Genomic DNA, 18,268 nt, shown 5'->3' on the forward strand with positions numbered 1-18,268 from the left:
GGAGCACCTCTGCTATGGAGACAGAGTTGGGGTTTTTCAGCCTGGGGAAGAGAAGGCCCTGGGGAGAGCATAGAGCACCTTCCAGTACCTGAAGGGGCTACAGAAAAGCTGGAGAGGGACTGGTGACAAGGGCAGGGAGTGACAGGACAAGGGGGAATGGCCTTATGCTGAAGGAGGAGATGTTCAGACTAGATCTAAGGAAGAAATTTTTTTATGATAAGGGTGGTGAAACACTGGCACAAGTTGCCCAGGGAGGTGGTGGATGCCCCATCCCTGGAAACGTTCAAGGTCAGGATAGACGGGGCTCTGAGCAACCTGATCTAGGTGAAGGTGTCCCTGCTCATTGCAGGGGAGTTGGGCTAGATGATCTTTAAAGGGCCCTTCCAACCCAAACCATTCAATGATTCCATGTTTCTGTGATTCGCTGTGCAACGTTGGCCCATCTCCGTGAGCCCAGCTGGAGGATGAGAGCTGTCCTCTTCTCTCAGTCTGCTTCTCTCTGGGGATTTTGCTAGTCGCCTCTAGGACACATTTGATATGGAAGAAAACATCCCATCAATGTCCTGGCTTGGTTCAGCCGCTTCCACAAGCTGACAGCAGACAAAGAGGAGGAGATGGTGAAAACCTCCTTCTCAAGCTGGAAACTCCTGGTACCACGTTGAAAACACGACAGGAACTTCGCAGGCACTGCTTTAAATTGGCTCTTCGGCTGAAAAAACCAAACCACTAATGAAACAATCATTTTGTTTGCTTTCAGTCTGCCAGATCGCAGGGCACCATCCCAAATATGCCCCAGCGGGCCTCTGGAACGATACTATTTTATTGCATTTAACAGATAACGCATGAATAAATGTCTGCCTAAGCATGGTTTTGCTTAGACTTGCTGCTCCTGGAGATTTCTAACTCCCTCGTGATTTTGACTGCTTTTCACTGGGGAACTTGCTGGGATGAGCAGTCAGATGCTTGGATCCATGTGCTGCTCTGGGCTGGAGCCCCAAAGGGCTCTTCTCCTCCTTTTCTCCATCCCTGTAACTCCTTGGCAGAGGTACAACCCAACAAGTGAAGCTGTAGGTGCTCAGCGCCCATCACCGTGGTGTCATTGTGCAAAGCCACCAGCCTGTCCCAGAACCCAAACGCGACAGTGGACAGTCCCTTCTGCAGGCAAAATCCGTTGTTTCTAGAGGAAAACCAGCTACAGAGCAAAAACCAGGCAAAAGGAAGGGGAAAAAAGCCAAAAGTGAGAGCTTTAAGGAAAGCAGGACATCAGCAAGAGTGGCGGGAAACGCTAATAAATTAGTCTGTGCCTAATTACTTTTCGCAGCAGCGCGTGGAGGGGACTGCGCGCAGGATAAACGTTTCCTCCGAAGGAAAACACAGGCATCCTGCTGCCTCCCTCCAGTGCAGCGCTAGCCACACAGGCAGGGTCCCTACAATTATTTTTAAAATATTCCAATTTAAATGAAAATATAAAAGAGATATTTAGAATATTTATTCTATTAGTAAAAGTGCTTACCGTGTCACTTTTAGAGTGTCAGAAAAGCATTCTCCTACAGATGATGGATAGCAGCCTGTAATTATATATGGGGAGAAATTGCTGAGCGGGCCATATTTAACTGGGGAGGAGAAATACCAGCTTGGGCCATTAAGGGTTAATTTTATTCTCTAAATAATATAAAAAGTGCTGAGTCTGTTCCTTTCCTCAAAGTAGAAAGTCCTCAAATGGACCCCGGAGAGTTTATAATATTCTACTGAATCAAGTAAAAATGTTAACCTTGCTTCATAAAACGATGGCTTGTTAAAGATGCGCAGTCCCTTTTCTTTTGAATAATTTAGGACAGGAGTAAATCTCCTCTCGTTCTGCCTTTTCCTGTCCAAGGAACAGTGAAAACCGTCTGCCTGCGGTTTGAACTGCAAAAGGCGCGGACAGCAAAGGTGTGCAATGCCAGCGTTGCATCATCAGAGGATAAACTCAAAGAAGGATGACCGGTAATTAGGAATTTAGATTCTTTTGTGCTGGGCTTGACACCCTGGGCTCTTCTCCCAGTTGTGTTTTCTTCTCTATGCTGCCCCAAAGAAACGTGATTTCTGATTTTTATCAGGCCTTCATAAAAAATGTCCATTATTATCCATAATTTATGGCATGTCATCGGCAGTGTCGCCTCTTAAGTACTTTCTAGAACGTCTTGCAGGATGCTCAGGCCAAGTTGATCGGCCTTTGACCATTGTAACTCCACTCTGCCTTCATCAGAAACTCAGAATAAGTGAGAAGGCTTTAATTTTGCATTCCCAAGTCCCTTTTTCAGGAATGTAGACTGTAGAGGGTAAAGGTCCCTCCACCCTTGGGATGAGGGGACAGTTCCTCTAAGAGTGCGTGACCATGTCCTTCGTTAAGAGAGTGTTACCCCCAATATTAATCGTTTCCAGGAGGGAGCTGGTAGCAGAGCCAGAACTTCGATTTCCAGCATCCTCACCCATTCCTTGGTCATGAGTTGGGAAGTTTCTCTACCGAGCACACATGTGGAGCTACAGCTTCCTAAAGGGAATGGAGGGACCTGGAAGTTCAGCTTGGTGAAGCAGTCGGTGAAATATGGCTCCAAATAGCTCTGCGGCTAGAATCATCTCTAAACACAATGTCGTACATGTCTTAGCTAAAGCCACTAAGAGACGCCCACCGTGGAAATCTCTTTGCTGCCTTGTCTGGAGCTCCCTGACCTTCTCTGGCACCATGAAATGGTCACACTGGGTGAGGCTGGTCCCTCTGGGCTGGTCACCTGCACTGGAGGAAGCCTGAAGGGGGAAGTGGGAAGAGAGGGAGAAATGGGGCCTCTTGCAGGTGCTCCCCAGGGTTTTCCAAAGACGTTTTAATGAGCTGCTCTACGGTAAAAGCTCCTCTCTGGTTCCCCGTCCCTCCTTCCATATGGGTCCTTGTGCTTGCTTCTCGACTTGGGGCTGAGGACGGGGTGAGGCTGGTGGGCACAAGGGATGAGGTAGCACCAGTGAGCGAAGCTGTGGTGGCATGTCCCCCGGGGCTAGGGAGAAGCAGGAGGAGATGTGGTCATAAGCGGGTGACATGGCCAGTGAGCCGTGGAGGAGAGATGCTCGGCTTGTCCAAGGGGCGATTTCTCTGCCAAGTGTCTCTCATTGCTGCACCCATGTTTGGCTCCTGAAATAACATCCAAATAATATGAAATAATACAAAATAATACGAAATAATACTCAGCGCAAAGGAGCTCGCAGGGTGATAATGTGCATTGCACGTCGAGCCGCTGTTGTAATATTTGATGGCTAACCTTAGAATGAGACCTGGGAATTACGGCAAGCGCTTGAATTGCATCCACAGATGACCCCAAGGAGCAGATGCCTTGAGATTTGCTTCCAGGCACAAGACTCATTGGAGAATAAACTATATTTGGCAGAATCGGCTAGGTTTCGGTGCTGGCGTCCTCCAGCCCTCGCAGCGTCTCAGAGCAAAGGCAAGTGAGTCAGCCTGGTCCCTTCTAACTGCTGCATCTGTAAAATTGTTTTGTATTAAATAAGCTTTTCCCCCATGGTGTACATTAGCGAGCGTGCTGCATTAAATACCTATCTTCATATTGTTTCCATCAGCTGTCTTGAAGCCTGTGGGTAAATTGTTCCCCCGTGGGAACTGTTAAGCAGTAAGACACAGTGAGATTAAACGAGGCTACCGTGAAAACGCACGGGGAGATGTACTGGAATAAATCACGGGGGAGGGGGTTGTGTGCTCCGGTGTTTGCCGGCAACTCATCGTTCCTGGGGACCCCAACCGACACGACCAGCCCCGTCCCTGACGGTGAAGCTTGACCAGGGGACCTGCCATTGCAGCAGGGATGCTCGTGGTTGACCTGTGCTGGGACTGTCTGTCGATCTCCTAAAATCCATCGTTTTGGTCCTGCTGAGTTGCTCATCCAACAGCCTTTCACTGGAGCTCTGATTTGCACCTTATCCACGTAAAATATTGGCCACGCTCATGCTAGCAGGGGTAGGTGTGGTTAGCACACCCTGCCCGAGGAAGTGATGCTTCCTTGGGAAAAGTCATTTTCCATCCCCAGGTGGAGTGTGGTGTTTTTCACAGTGGCAGCTGCTTGATTTTTCTGTAGAAAATTTAAATGCGGGGACTTTTTCTTAGCTGACTCCTTGTTCTCGTTTACGTTTCTCTAGTCTCATGACACATTAGGTTGGTTATTTTCTCCTTTTCTGGTGGAAGTTTAATAGGTTCCCACCATAAACTTATTTCATGTGTCTGATACATTAAATTTAACACATTTCTTTGGAAAACCCGCATGAGCTATGTTAGGAGCAGCTAACAGTTAAATGTCTTTGGAGTTTTCTCTTCATTATCCAGCGCTCGGTTCATGATGGAGAGTGGCAGCCTGGGGTCCTTGTTCCCCTTAATCTGTTACCACAGAAAGGTGAAGATCAACACTGTTCATATTGCATATTCTTAGCTGGATTTTGTTGCCTGCTGGCTAAACCAGCATTTTTCTTTTCTCACTGCCACCAGCCATCAGATGTTGGTCTTTCTGTGTCTTTTCCCCGCCTCCTTTGGTCCCAGGTTGACCCCCAGCCAGCTTGCCTTTTCCTTGAGCACATGCAGTGATTGAGGAACCTACCTGTGCACGTTCATCCAGGTAGTTGCTGGCTGATTCCCAGCTCTGTAATTACACTCCACCTCCATCTTTCATCAAACCATACAATGGTTTGGGTTGGAAGGAACATCTAAAGACCATCTACTCCAACCCCCCTGCCATGGGCAAGATCATCTCCCACTAGATCAGGTTGCCCAGAGCCCCATTCAGCCTGGCCTTGAACACTTCCAAGGATGGGGCATCCACTACTTCTCTGGGCAACCTGGTCCAGTGTTTCACCGCCCTCATCTTAAAAAGTATCTTCCTTCATATCCAATCTAAACCTACCCTCTTTTGGTTTCAAACTGTTGGCCCTCATCCTGTCACTACAGGCCCTGGTAAAAAGTCTCTCCATATTTAAGACCCCCTTTCTATATTGAAAGACCACAATAAGATCCTCCTGGAACCTCCTCTTCTCCAGGCTTCTCTAATGCCACCTCTCTCAGCCTTTCTTTTTAGGACAGGTGTTCCAGCCTGCTGATCATCCTGGACTTCTGTCCCAGGTGGTCATGGTGGCCACCACAGCACCTGTCCCATATGCTGTAGAGGTAAAGGACGCTGGCTCTCCTCTTCCCACAGCACCAAGAGACTTTGTGACAGCAAAAAGCTTGGAAGTGCTTAATGGCAGAAGCTTCTTGAGTCTAGAAAGTGTAAGAATCACAGTGAATTACTAAGCTGTGTATAAATCCTTTAAGAAGGATTTCTTGCTTCTCCATCCTGCTCTTCTGATTGGTTGTGCTCCTTCTCCCCAAGGTCCCTGCTGCTGTGGTTGGGCTGGTGGTGGGATGGGAGCTGCTCTATGGTCACTGCTGCCATTTCAGAGCTCCGACCTCTCCCTTAGCGGAGGAGTATGTGGACAAATCTCTGGATGAAAAGTCCATCGAAGGTTGCTAAACATCTTCTGGCTCTGGAAGTCCTGAAGGCCCAGGCTGCTCCTTGATCTCGTCCCTCCAAAACTGGTACTAGCCATGGCCAGAGAGGATCTGGGAAAGGTTTTGGATGTGTTGGGGGTTGTGAAGGGATACGCCCCAACTTTGCAAACAGCCCTGCCCTTTCCGTCCAGGTGTGCTAGCATCAAGAGGGGACGTGTTTTGGGGCTGAGTTTCTTTCAGATCAGTTTTCTGCGTGGCAGCCTCATACCTGTGGGTCTTCAGCATCGCATCAGTGGGTCAGTGAAGGTTTGCTCCTCTCCTGGAGGCCCTTCAGATCCCGTGTGAGACCTTAAGCAGCTCCTTCATGTGCGAATCGTTTGGCTCACGCTTTTAGTTTGGGACTGACTAAGAGGTTTCAAATGCAGATGATTTTTCTTTCACGTCGCCCCAGGGCTGATGCCTGGAGAGAACCAGCCGTGGCAGGAGCAGATTTCCTGGCTTGAAGCGCTCATCTCCAAACTCCATGACGTTGTTATGCTGAATTAGAGCCAATCAAGCTGAGAAGCTCCTCTGTGCCCAGCTACTAGGGGTGCTGTTTGAAGTGCAAGAAATCTTAATATAAAAACTCTCCTGATATTAGCACGGGGAGGGATACGGGGAAGGCTAAGCTTTGAGCCATCCCCAATTTTCTGTATCTTAGCCATACGTCCATCTTATTCCTTTTATGATCCTATCATCACAACTGCTTTCAATTTCCTCTCCCTTGTGATTCAGAGCAGGACACGCTCGTGGCGTTGGATTGGGAAGGACAGGATCTTGTAGATGTGCCGGATCTGGCTGGATCTGAGCACAGCGGCCATGGGGAAACAGTGATGGACCTCTCAACATGATCAGAGGCTTCCCAGGAGGCAACTAATGGGGGGGATGTTCATTAAAGCTGTAAATCAGTGAAACGAGTGAGCTGGTCAGAGTGGAGAAGAAGAAGAGGAGAAAGACTTGCATGATTTTGCTGCTGAGAGAGACATATCCCTTTTCCATCTCGGTGAAATCTTTAAAGATTACCCGCGTGGGGATGGGCTTGCTGAGCCCCGACACTCTGCTCTGTACCTCCTTGTCACCAAACACATCCTGCGCCAGGGATAAAACTCACTCCTCCTCCTATTAGAAGAATCAAACCTCAAACAGATTTAACTGCCTGTATTCATGAAAGTTGGACGTTAGGGTCTGGACATCAGCAAATTGCTTCTTCTTAAGAGATGATCCATTTTATACACTTTCAGCAGAAGAGCGTGTGATGAGGAGGTGTCGCATTAAAGCATCTCGGCAGCTTCTCCTCCCCCTTCTCTTGCTCGTGTGAGGGAAAGAGCCATTTAGGATTTAAATTTATCTCCGTCTTGCACGCAGCTGTTTTGGGCTCAGATGGAGGACAGGTACGGAAACACCGGTTGCGTGCGTGAAGCTTTGCGTGGGGCTGGTTTTAGAGGTTACAAGCTCTCTCTGGGCTTTCTGAGGCAGGATGTCAACATACACGTTGGGGGAAAGAGGAGGGGAGTTGGCCAGGTGGATGCATCGGCATCCTTTTTCGTGGTGCTGGAGCATCGAGAGCTACATGGGCATGGCTCCCTCACCTTCATTTTGACCCAGATTACATTGGGTCTCTTTGCCAGGAGTTTTTAGTGATATTTTAGGCATATCTGTAGACAGTAGCCACGTATCCACCTGTTCCAGCTGCGAGTTCATGGTGTGCTGAGTGGACCGCAACTTTCCTGCTGATTTTTGGTGCTTGCAGGCGTGTCTGGGTGGCACTGGAGATAACTCCTGGCAAGTGGGGCAGCCCCTTCTCTGGGATAGCGGATTTGTGGCTTACCTTCTCCCATTGTTCAGAAATAGCTGATGGAGAGCACTGCCTTTGATAGCTCTTTTATAGTCCACCGCAGCTGTATGAAAATCAACTACAAAAGCAACTTAATTTCATTTATCTTTAACTTTGGCTCTGGTTGACAGATGTTTTCTGGGTGCTAGAGTTGCCTGCTTGATTTGGGGTTTTTTTCCTATAATGGGTAGCAGAAATCTTCAGTCAACAGACTGATTAGTCAGTAAAATCTTTATTTAAAAAAAAATAAATGGATAGGCTTGGTAATGAGTCTGCTCATAACATCATGAGTGGTGGCCAGGCTGGATTCGAGCAGGCTGAGATCTGTCTGGGTGCGTACCGTTGGCTCACTGGGGACGGTGAGTCCTTGTGCTGCTGACAGTAAGTGATAAATCTTGGTACTGGCGATGGGAGCTTTCTGTTGAAAACACTCTGTAGCCTGCAGAAGAGGTTTAAAATTAATCAGGTTTCTTCCATGCCCAATCCTACCCATGTATCGCTGTGGAAATCTTTGTGGGTTTCCAGTTGCATCTTATTTACCGTACTCTGTAATGGCATAATGAGGGTTCTTATTGCTACTTTAATTTAACTGTAGTATCTTCAACAGCATTCAGATGCTTACATTAAAGATGTTGCTTATCAGGGCAAACTTGAACTGCTTAATAGCCTGGGCTAGTTGATAATAGTGCCTAGATAAATACCGGTCTGTGATTTTCTCTCTTGCACTTTAATATCTTTGTAGGAGGTGCATCACAAGACATGAAAATTAGGAAGTTCAGGGGAAAAGCAGTTGCTGAATCACATCTCTAAAGTGGGAATATACTGATGAGGCAGAGAGTTCTTGATTTCAACTTGAACTTCTGTACAGATTAACGCAAAGAAGAGCAGATTTCATCTTTGTTTCCTGTGCTGGGATCTCCCTTCGCTCCCATCTGTTCTCTGTTGTCGGATGATCTCTGCCTCCTGTGAGCAGTGGGTGACACTTTCCCTGAGCCACCTGGAATCATGCATGTGGTGGAGCTCCTGTCATCCCTGATGTAGATGACACTGTAGGGGATGTCCGGTGGGTGTCGATCCCCCATGGTGATGATTTAGGGTTGATAATCACTGTCAATGGGTTCCCCATGTGAAACTGGCTCCATCACAGCTTTGGGGTGTGATGGATGAGATTGCGAGGGTCTCTGATGGAAATGGGGTTCCTCACAAAGCAGTGCAGGGAATGACTGAATGCCATAGACATTCCCATGCAGGGGTAAATGCTGGTCTTTACTCTTCAGTTTGGGATTCACCTTCCGGATGTCCACATCCAAAGTGTTACAGCTCAATGTCCAAATGGAAACCAGTACCAAGTGATTTCCCTTAAAGGTCTGTACTGGGACCAATACTATTTAATGTCTTCATCAGCAACATAGACAGTGGGATTGAGTGCACCTTCAGTGAATTTACAGATGACACCAGCTGAGTGGTGCCTTTGATTCCCTTGAGGGAAGGGATGCCACCCAGAGGGACCTTGACAGGCTGGAGGAGTGGGCCAATGTGAACCCCATGAAGTTCAGCAAGGTCAAGTGCAAGGTCCTGCATATGGGTTGGAGCAATCACCAGTATCAATACAGACTGGGAATGAAGGGATTGAGAGCAGCCCTGTGGAGGAGGACTTGGGGCTACTGGGGGATAAAAGTTGGACATGATCTGGCAATGTCCACTTGCAGCCCAGAAAGCCAATTGTATTCTCGGCTGCATCCAAAGCAGCGTGACCAGCAGGTCGAGGGAGGGGATTCTGCCCCTCCACTCCGCTCTTGAGACCTCCCTGCAGTACTGTGTCCAGCTCGGGGGTCCCCAGGACAAGAAGGACATGGAGCTGTTGGAGCGAGTCCAGAGGAGGCCATGAAGAAGACCAGAGGCTGGAGCACCTCTGCTATGAGGACAGGCTGAGACAGTTCTCTTGTTCAGCCTAGAGAAGAGAAGTCTCCGAGAGACCTTATTGCATCCTTTCAGTACTTCAAGGGGGCTTATAAGAAAGATGGAGAGAGACTTTTCAGCAGGGCCTGTAGTGACGGGACAAGGGGCAACGGTTTTAAACTGAAAGAGGATAGAGTTGGACATAAGGAAGAAATTTTTTATTATGAGGTTGGTGAGACACTGGAACAGGTTGCCCGGGGAAGTTGTGGATGCCCCATCCCTGGAAGTGTTCAAGGCCGGGTTGGATGGGGCTTTCAGCAACCTGGGCTAGTGAAAGATGTTGGACTAGCTGATCTTTAAAGGTCCCTTCTGACCCAAACCATTCAATGATTCAATGATTCCTCCTTATGACCGTGGCTTTGCTTTTGTGGTGGCTCAACCAGCCCCAGGTGCTTTGGGTTTGGAGTAGGGCTGAGCTACTCACTGTCGCTGGCTGGTCTTCCTCCATCTTCTTGGCTTGCTTTTCTTCTTTTATTTATATTTTGACTAATACTGTCAGCAAGCACTGTCAGAGGTGTGGGGCTCTCCTCCAGGCTGAGACGGGACACACAGAAAAGCCAAGCCTGGAAAATCCAACCTCTGGCCGTTGCGACTCTAAGCAGAACTCTCACCAGTCTACAGGGAGCTGGGGGCAAGGAACGAGACCAGGAAGGAAGCAATTGCCAAATGAGAAGATACATTTAAAGAAGGAAAAAAAATCCAGCTCCTGAGGTATTTTAGCTGAAATACTGTTTTATTGCCTGCAGATTCCAAGGGAGAGGGTTCATGGCTTTGTGATAGATCCTAGAGAGCATTTGGTAGATCCCAAATCCTAACGAGCATTTGGAGAAGGCCGTCAGAAGCCATTACTTCCCTGCAAGCATTTTACTAGGGCACCAAACTGTTTTGGGGCTTGAAACCCATTTTGGAGCAAATTACTTAGGACAACATGCTCCGGCTAAATTTCTCCACCATTATTCCACAGCCTGGATGATGTTTGGATGTATTGTCCTCCAGGTTTTAACGACAGGGAGCTGGAATTTTTTTTTTTTTTTTTTTTAAGGCTCCTTCCATCTGCACCCAATTATAAAAAAGCCATCAAAAAAAAGCTATTTACTGGCTGTCAGTTCGGAGCGGCATCAGAAAACAGCTCCGCCACCTCCAGCGATAGCTTCCCAACAGCCACTTAGTGCTGAGACGTGGCGGGTAAGAGGGACATTTAAACAGCCTGACATCAATCCAGCTGGTTAATCCTGCCGTGTGGCAATGGGGCTACCTGCAATAGCTCCGGCGAAGCTGCGTGGGTGCGCAGAGAGCGTTAAAAAATAGGAAGCACTTGAGTTGAGGTGCTTAGGTTTTGGGGATTAACTTGTGCTTTTAATGCTCAAGGTCTGCTTGGTGCTATTATCACCGCAGTGCTCTGGGTTTCCGGGCAGGAGTTGGGCTTTTGTGTCCATCACAGTGGATGAAGAGATGGACACGGGTCCAAGAAGATGGGAAGATGCACCAGTGCTTTGCCATCTCTTGTCCGTTTGCTGGTCCCTTGTGACCTGCTGTCCCCTGTCGCTGGGAAAGGAGCAATCGAGCAGCGGGGTGAGATAAGCCTGGAGATACTTGAGAAGTTCAACCTGGGCAAACTGCTGGTGGAGCGGTGCCGGGAATGCTGGGCTGGATGGGACCTCTCATCCCCACCCCGTAAGGTCAGTGGGTGGTTGTTGGTCGGCCCAGTAACCCAGCTTCGCCTTCCTCCCGCCCTCCGCTGCCTCCTGCCAAGCTCGTTCATGGAAAATGTTAATTAACGTCATTCCCGAGGCTGAGCCGGGACCTTGCACCAGTTGCTGCCTCCTTCTTTGCCAGGTCCGTGCTAAAGAAGGCTGCACCCTGCAGACCTCCTCATCCCTGTCCCGCTCCTCGTGCACGTCAGGGTCCGTTGGGCCATTTAAGGCTTTGTGGGCCATCAGCGGCACCTTGAATGTCACCCAGAGCTGCCTTGGCAGCCAGGGAGGAGTCCCGGCCATGGGGGCTGCCAGCCGGGCACCGTCCCAGCACCGGGCACCGCTGCTGGTCTGGGCTGCGGGGGGAACCCCGGAGCGGGAAGGCTGGGATGGGAACAGCATCAGCGGGATGATGGCAATCCTCATCAGCATCCGATGTAGCTGGGGAATTTCTCCCCAGGGCTTTTTAGGGGTGTTCTGAGTTTTCTGTTGTTTCTGTTGGAAGGGACCAGAGGTTTTTTCTCTTTATGGTCCAACCTGCGGGCTGGCGGGGGTCCCATGGGGTATAATTAGCCACCCCGACAGGTGGAAGGGATCAGATGGCCCCCAGCATGAGGTCGCGCCCGTCACCCCGCAGCCCCGCTCGGCTTCACCCTGGCTGACACACAGCGAGCAGCAAACCGCCTTGCAGCAACCCAGCCCCGGCATGTTTGCTTTGGCATGCAGGGCAAGAGCAGGAGAGCTGCCGTAAATAAACGGAAGGGGCTTTTCCAGCCACCCAGCCTGGCGGGGAGATGATCCCAGCCTCTCCATCCCAGCCGTGAAACGGCAGCGATGGATGGGGAGTTACGGAAGAAGGGCTGAGCGCTGTGAGCGGCATGGAAAAGCCATTAGAAACCCGAGCTGGGGACACGGCCCTGGGATTAGTCGCACACGGTTTGTTTTCTTTATTAAGTATCTTTTTGCCGTGGAGCCAATAAACGTGGTCTGGTACAATGATTGACTTGGAGGTCGGTGCTGGTGAGAACACCGGGGAGGTGGTGCATCCCGATCCTGTCACCCAGCCGGGGCCACAGCACTGTTTCCTCCGCAGGGATTTGTAACCGGTCCCTTGGGTGTCCCACTAGGAAGAAACAGCCACGTTTCTTGGCTTTTCCCCAAAATAACATCATTCCCCAGCATAGCAGCGTCGCCGCCAGCTGCAAGGGTGCTGCATCCATGTGGTTTTTTGAGGCCAAGGCTCTTTTTTCTTGCTCTTCCCCTTCCCAAGTCCATTTTGTGCTGGGAACCGCTATATGGGAGCAGATCTCACATCCTTGGGCAGAGGCTCTGAAGAGTTGCCACCCTGCTAATAATTAGCACTTATCAACTTAAAGCAGGTTTGTAATTAATAGGAGGTTTGCAGGTTGTCACCATCATTGCATGGATGGAGATCTGGAGGTGGTGGTGGACAAGAAACCTGCCAGCGTACTGTAGATCTGATGTACCATCAGGTCAACTTGCCGTCAAGTGAGATCGGTGCCGTTGTACTAGAGCTGGCCCCGGCTATAAGGATAATATGGGAATTATTTCATGTTGATGTCAATCAGAAAGGTGATCGCAAAGCTTGAGAGTCCATCCCTCCCTGGTTTGCTGCCCGATATTGTATGAAACATGAAATCCTGGGGTTTTGCTCTTGCTTTCCTTGGGATCCGCTTGTTGGGATCTGCCAGAGTTGTGTAATTCCTGGGCAGGCATCTTCATCCATTGCTATCCATCCATATTAAGGATCGTTTCAAGCAAAGCATGTGGGGAAAAAGGGAATGAGAAGATAAACCATAGGGGTTTGCAAGTCTTGTCCATGCAGATGGTCTCTGAGCTGAAAACGGGGATGATTTCATATAAAAGCTTCTTACAGAAGAATTGAATGGAGATCATGGCTTTTTTAATGAATTCTCGGTGGAAAAGTGGTGTTGTTGCCACACTGTCCCCCCCCGTTGAGCCAGTGTCCGTGTGTCCATCTGAATTCCTGGCCCTCCTGCTGCTCAACGCCATCCCCAACCTGCAGCAGACGAGCTCCTTGCTCCGCTGCCCACTCCAGCGATCGGCCCCGGGCAGCAGAGCTGCCGAACCCTTCTGCTCTTTTGTGGAGAGAGCTCCAAAGGCTCAGCGGGGCTGCCGCCTCATCCCAAAGGTCAACGTGGGGAGCCGCTCCCATGCGCCCCCAAAGTCAAGTTGCATTAAAAGGGCAGGAGCTCACCTACATCGCACATCATCGGATGCTTTCTGGATCGCTGGGTGTTGCTGTCACGGTGTTGGGAACAGTCGGGGATTAGAGAGAGGCTGTTCCCTCTCCCTTCCCCCATCCAATGTTCCTAGCTACCTAGATGGAAATGCATCCAAAGGTATCTCTTCTGCCCTGCTTGCACTCTTTCTGCCTTTCCTGATGCCAAGAACTTCTATTTCCCAGCAGAAAACCTTGTCCAGAGGAAGCTGTGGAGCACTGCCGTCATCTCCCTCCCGCTGGCACAGCTGGTGGCTGCAGGGACAGCTGTGAATGTTGCTGCTGGGAGCCGCCACAGTGCCAGGCTGGGAGCACAGAAGCGCTTTTAGGGGTGAACATCTTGATGCCGTCATTTTGCCAGTGCTGTGCCTTGGCCACGTTAAGCCTCCCTGGACAGGAGAGCGTCAGCCAAGCTCATTCCCAAGCCTCGGGCAGAGCTGGTTGAGCTCCAGCCTTGGGCCACCTTCGTCAGGAGGGTAGTCCAGGCAGTGATCCCAAAATAAGTCCTAAAAGGAATGTACTTCGTTCCTGATCTTCCATGCTCCTGCCCAAGTTCAGCCACGTCTGGGACAATAAAACCCTGTGTCCTCTCCAAAACCAGCTTCTTCAGCCCACTTAACCTCTTTGGGACCTCCCAGCATCACCAGCTTGGGGGTAGATCATTGCTGTTAAGACTTTGGTTGTTTGGGTCCATAAAATCAAGCACTTGGAAGGTTGTGGGTGAGTGTGTAGGGTCTCCCAGAGGAGAGTAGTATTTTTAGTTGTATTTTGGCATGGAATAGTATTTTGATACGGAGAAAGAAGCACCAACACATCCTTCTCTTCTTTTAGCAACGTGCTGGTGCCACCTGAAGGAGCCCAGCTCTAGGAACCTGTGCTCCCCACGAGGCTTTCACTGCCTTTCCCAACGTTCCTCTCTTTTTCCTTCGCAGTGCAAGAAGAAGCACACGCTGGTTTGCCCCGACTTTGCCAAGAAAGGCGTCTGCCCCAGGGGTGCCCACTGCAAGCTTCTGCACCCACAGAAGAAGCGCCACCCAAGAGAGGCTGAAGATGGGGACCACAGCGAACCCCCCTCTAAGTGGAGACGGCTCTGGGAGGAGACGGGCAGGTAAGAGAGAGCAGAAGAAACTCACTTTGCTATTCTTAAACAGTTTTCTCCCTCGCTTGCGCTGGATGTTTCCTCTTCCAGGCATGTATCTGTCTGTGTGCTGGTTTATTTTAAGATGTTGCTGATGTGGGTCATGGTGCCTTCTTCATAGAGCCACCATGAGCAATAGGGTGGGGCAAGGTCCATGCTCAAGGGAGAGGAAAGAGAAGATAGCTTGCATTTTGCTATCCAACGTGAGCTGTTGGAGCATGGCTATCTTCACCCTTAGAAATGTGCTGTCCAGGGCTTCGGCACCTCCAGGTATCTCCGAGGCTTTTGTAGACCTTCCTCCTGGGAGATGGAGGAGCCCTGATGGAGACTCCACTGCTGAAAGTGAGTACAGCTTACCCATAGCTCTGTGGGAAACTGGAAACCATCATCCCTCTTCCTCACCTCTGCAGTGGAGAGCAAAGCTGAGCCCTTGGTGTGGCCGTCGGGGCTGGACTCACTGCCTGAAGAAGCAGAGATGAGGATAGGCATGGAGATACAATAGGTTTTGTAAAACTGTTTGATGCTGGGCTGGGTTCTTGGTTAATCCTTGGAAGCTCTCTGAGCTCTCTCTGATGCTTTTGGGTGCTGGGATGGAGCTGCAGGCTTATGATGGTTGGTCCTCGTCCTCACAAGGAGACAGATTTTCTTGAGCTTGGCACATCTTTGCCTTCCTCTACCCTCAACCCCGAGCCCTGCCAGTAGATGACTACATCCCAATGTAATTAAAACTAAAGCCAAATTGAAATTTGGCTTTAAAAACCAAATCTAAGTCATGGTTAGCGGGAGGAGAAAATACCAGCTTGGGTGCTCGGCTCCTCTGTGGCTCTTTGCAGCAGGACGTGAGGGTGAAGGTGGGATGGAAACGGGGGGACCTGGGAACTGTACCGGTCTGGTCCATGCTCTTGCCTGGTCTTGGGCCTCATCCTGGCCCTGCCTTGTAAGGTAGCAGAGGGGGATGAGCGGTCAGCGGGCTCTCCGAACTTATCCCGGATGACAGAAGAGCCTTGGAATGACACCCAGCTCACGTCCCCGGTGTGAACGAGGTGTAAAATAGCTCCTTGCTCTTTTTAGGTAAGGAGGTATGAGCACAGGGCTGGGCGGCGGGGAGGCACCCCCCTCCCTTCCTGGCATCCTCCGCAGGGAAGGGAGCACTCCCGAACTTGGAAGCTGCTCGGGAGGGGTTTGGTTTTTTTTTTTTCCTTTATTGGCACCATCATCGGAGATGTCGAACGGTCTGGAGTGTCACATTAGCTGGGCTCGGAGGAGGGCAGCAGGGCTGGGGCTGAGCCAAGCCCAGCGGGGCATCTTCGAGCCATCCCTGCTGCCTACACCCTCCATCTCCCCTCTCCTCCTCTCGCTCTGCCTGTCCGGCACCCGAAGGGGAGCCCAGCACCTCCGTGAGCATCTGAGAGCTGCAGGGAAGTGCAGGGCAGGGAATCCAGCTGGGGAGTGAGAAACTCTGGCTGAATCTGAGCTGGCTCCCGGGAAATCGGAGATACGTGGCAGCCTGGGATGGAGCCCGGAGAGCCTCTGTGTGTGGCTCTGGTGGTTCACCCAGCCTCTTCCATTGCATGTGATGCCATGCCCAGCATTGCCAAGTGGGATAATTTTATTTTTCCTTATTATTTTTCCCATGTGCCTCCTGAAGGAATGATCCAGCTCAGCTCCACGATGATGGAGAAATGCCCGGACCCTCCAGTGCGGAGCAAGATGTAAAGTTTTGGAAAGAGATGGACACCTCACCAAGCAGCAAGCTGCAAAAGCTGCCGTCCTTCATCTCCCTCCAGTCCTCAGCATCCCCTGGTGACCAGGACTGCGAAGTGGAGAAGGACGAGGACGAGCCGGAGGATGAGCCAGGTAGGAAGCGCTTGCTCTGCTTTTGCTCACGCGTGCTCCGAGCTGCTCCGATTCACCGAGCAGGAGAGTTATCCCACCTGCTGCTCTCCGTGGGTCTTGGTGGGATCGGTGTTCCTTGCGAGTCACCAAACCAGTTACGCTGCGAGCTCAAACTGGGATAGCAACCGGGATTTGCATCTCTGGGGGGGCACGAGCCCCTGGTTCTGCTCCCGAAACCACGTGGTAGGATTTTGTCCTCATGTTATATCATCGGTTCCTTCTTCCTTACCCTATAAATTATCCGATGATGAATCCAGTCTCGTTCCTGTGACGGAGCCGCCAGCAGTCCCCAGCAGGAGGGTGTTCCAGAGGGATGCAGCGATGCTCTGCTTTATCGCTGGACCTGCAGAAGGACCTCTGGACCGTCCATCGCACGTATTTCCCGGTGTGAAATAGCTTCGAAGCTTTGAAATAAAAACATCCCTGCTGGGAGGTGGGATGGAGTGTTTGCAGCTTGCAAGTTCGAAGGAAGAGCTGCATTAGTCTGAGGTGATCTGCTTTGCTCTTTTAATAAAAGGCAGGGGAATAGGCTTTAGAAGTTAGTAAAATTTTTGGAAAATGCAGTTCTAGGATGAGCAAAACTTCTTATGAATTCTGACATGCGAGAGCAATGAGTTTCTGCCTTGACTTTTTTTTTTTTAGTTTTGGAAAAGTTCAGGGAAATGTTTCAACTGTTTAAAACTGAACTGACTGTGGGGAAAAAAAAAAAGGAGGAGAAAATTGTTGAAGCGATGAGAAGAAATGTCTTTTTTTATCTGCAAAGCGGCTCGTGATGGAGGTTAGCTGCATTTCTGCTTCTCTGACTTTTTCCTTAGTTCCTCCTCTCCTAATTAAGCTCCTGCGCTGGAAAATCCCTTAATCACCAACAGCTCTGTGGGATGGGACAGGACTTCGCTGCGCTCTGGGGATGCGTCCGCAGGAGCAGAGGTGATGGAGGTGGCAAGGCAGAGGTCGTGCCTGGTCCTTCTCAGTGCTGGGTGGGAGGTTTTTGTCCGGACAATGCTTCACGCTTTGCTTTTCATCTCCCGTCCTTCACCGGAGGGACGTGCAGCAGCTGCATCTCCTGAGCACCATCACAGAAAGGGGGACAGCGTCTGGCTCGGAAATCAAAATATTTTGTGGCAGTAATGATGAAATCACCACCACCAGCTCGGCTGGCACAAGACGTGGCTCTGTATGAACCGAAGGGCTGGAGCATCCCTCCCCGTCTTCGATCCCATGCCTCTTCTGATTGAGCGTGCAGCCAGAGCAGGATCCCACTGGGAGAAGGGATGAATTCAGTGCCAAAAGCTGGGCTGGGGCGTTTGCCCGGTCATCCGTAAGCGGGTGCCGAGGATCTGCAAGGCTTTGCCTGGCTCGACCACGAAGCGCTTTGAGCCAGGAAGGGTTTAGATGCCTTAACGCTGTCGGAAAGAAAATTCCCAGGATTAACAACATATTCCTGAAGTCACAGGCGAGCGCGTGCGCTGTCGAACTGCGTCGCGGTGGAGACAGCGAGGGACTGTTCTGGCTGGGAAAGCTCCTCTCCGTGACGCAGGGTAAAGCACTCAGCTTCCCTTTCCAGGGATTTCTTCCCCCCGCACGCCTCCCTCCTTCCCTCTCCTTGGCCCTGGTTCAACTCCCTTTTGATCTCGGCGGTGGGGCCAGGGAAGTGCTCCCAAAGCAGCGGCTTAATCGGGTTTTTTTATCTCTGCGATGAAGACAGATCGATTAATCCGCGGACAAGAAAGCTGTTGAAACGCCTTGGATTGCACTTGGCAGCCTGGAATAACTTAGCTGAGAGGGCAGAAGCATCATCCTGGCAACGAGGGCATCCTTTTCCTCTTAACTCCGGTTTGCACGTTCAGGGGAGGACGATTTCCAGGCATTTTGGGTGGGAGGATGAGTAGAAGGAGTTGGTTTAGTCCGGGGATGTCGGGAGGGAGGC

The 18,268-nt window shown here is 50.5% G+C and overlaps 1 protein-coding gene across 2 annotated transcripts in view; it reads left to right on the forward strand.

The window, feature by feature from the left end:
- The window catches only part of ZC3H3 (zinc finger CCCH-type containing 3), a 182,624-nt gene that overhangs the window by 151,828 nt on the left and 12,528 nt on the right, over positions 1 to 18,268 (forward strand). For both annotated transcript variants that reach the window (XM_054815362.1, XM_054815363.1), the window contains exons 10-11: positions 14,240 to 14,415; positions 16,094 to 16,302. In XM_054815362.1, the coding sequence (XP_054671337.1) occupies positions 14,240 to 14,415; positions 16,094 to 16,302 (385 nt within the window). The remainder of the gene's footprint in view (positions 1 to 14,239; positions 14,416 to 16,093; positions 16,303 to 18,268) is intronic.

This window comes from Grus americana, chromosome 2 (genome assembly GCF_028858705.1).
Source record: "Grus americana isolate bGruAme1 chromosome 2, bGruAme1.mat, whole genome shotgun sequence".
NCBI lineage: Eukaryota > Metazoa > Chordata > Aves > Gruiformes > Gruidae > Grus > Grus americana.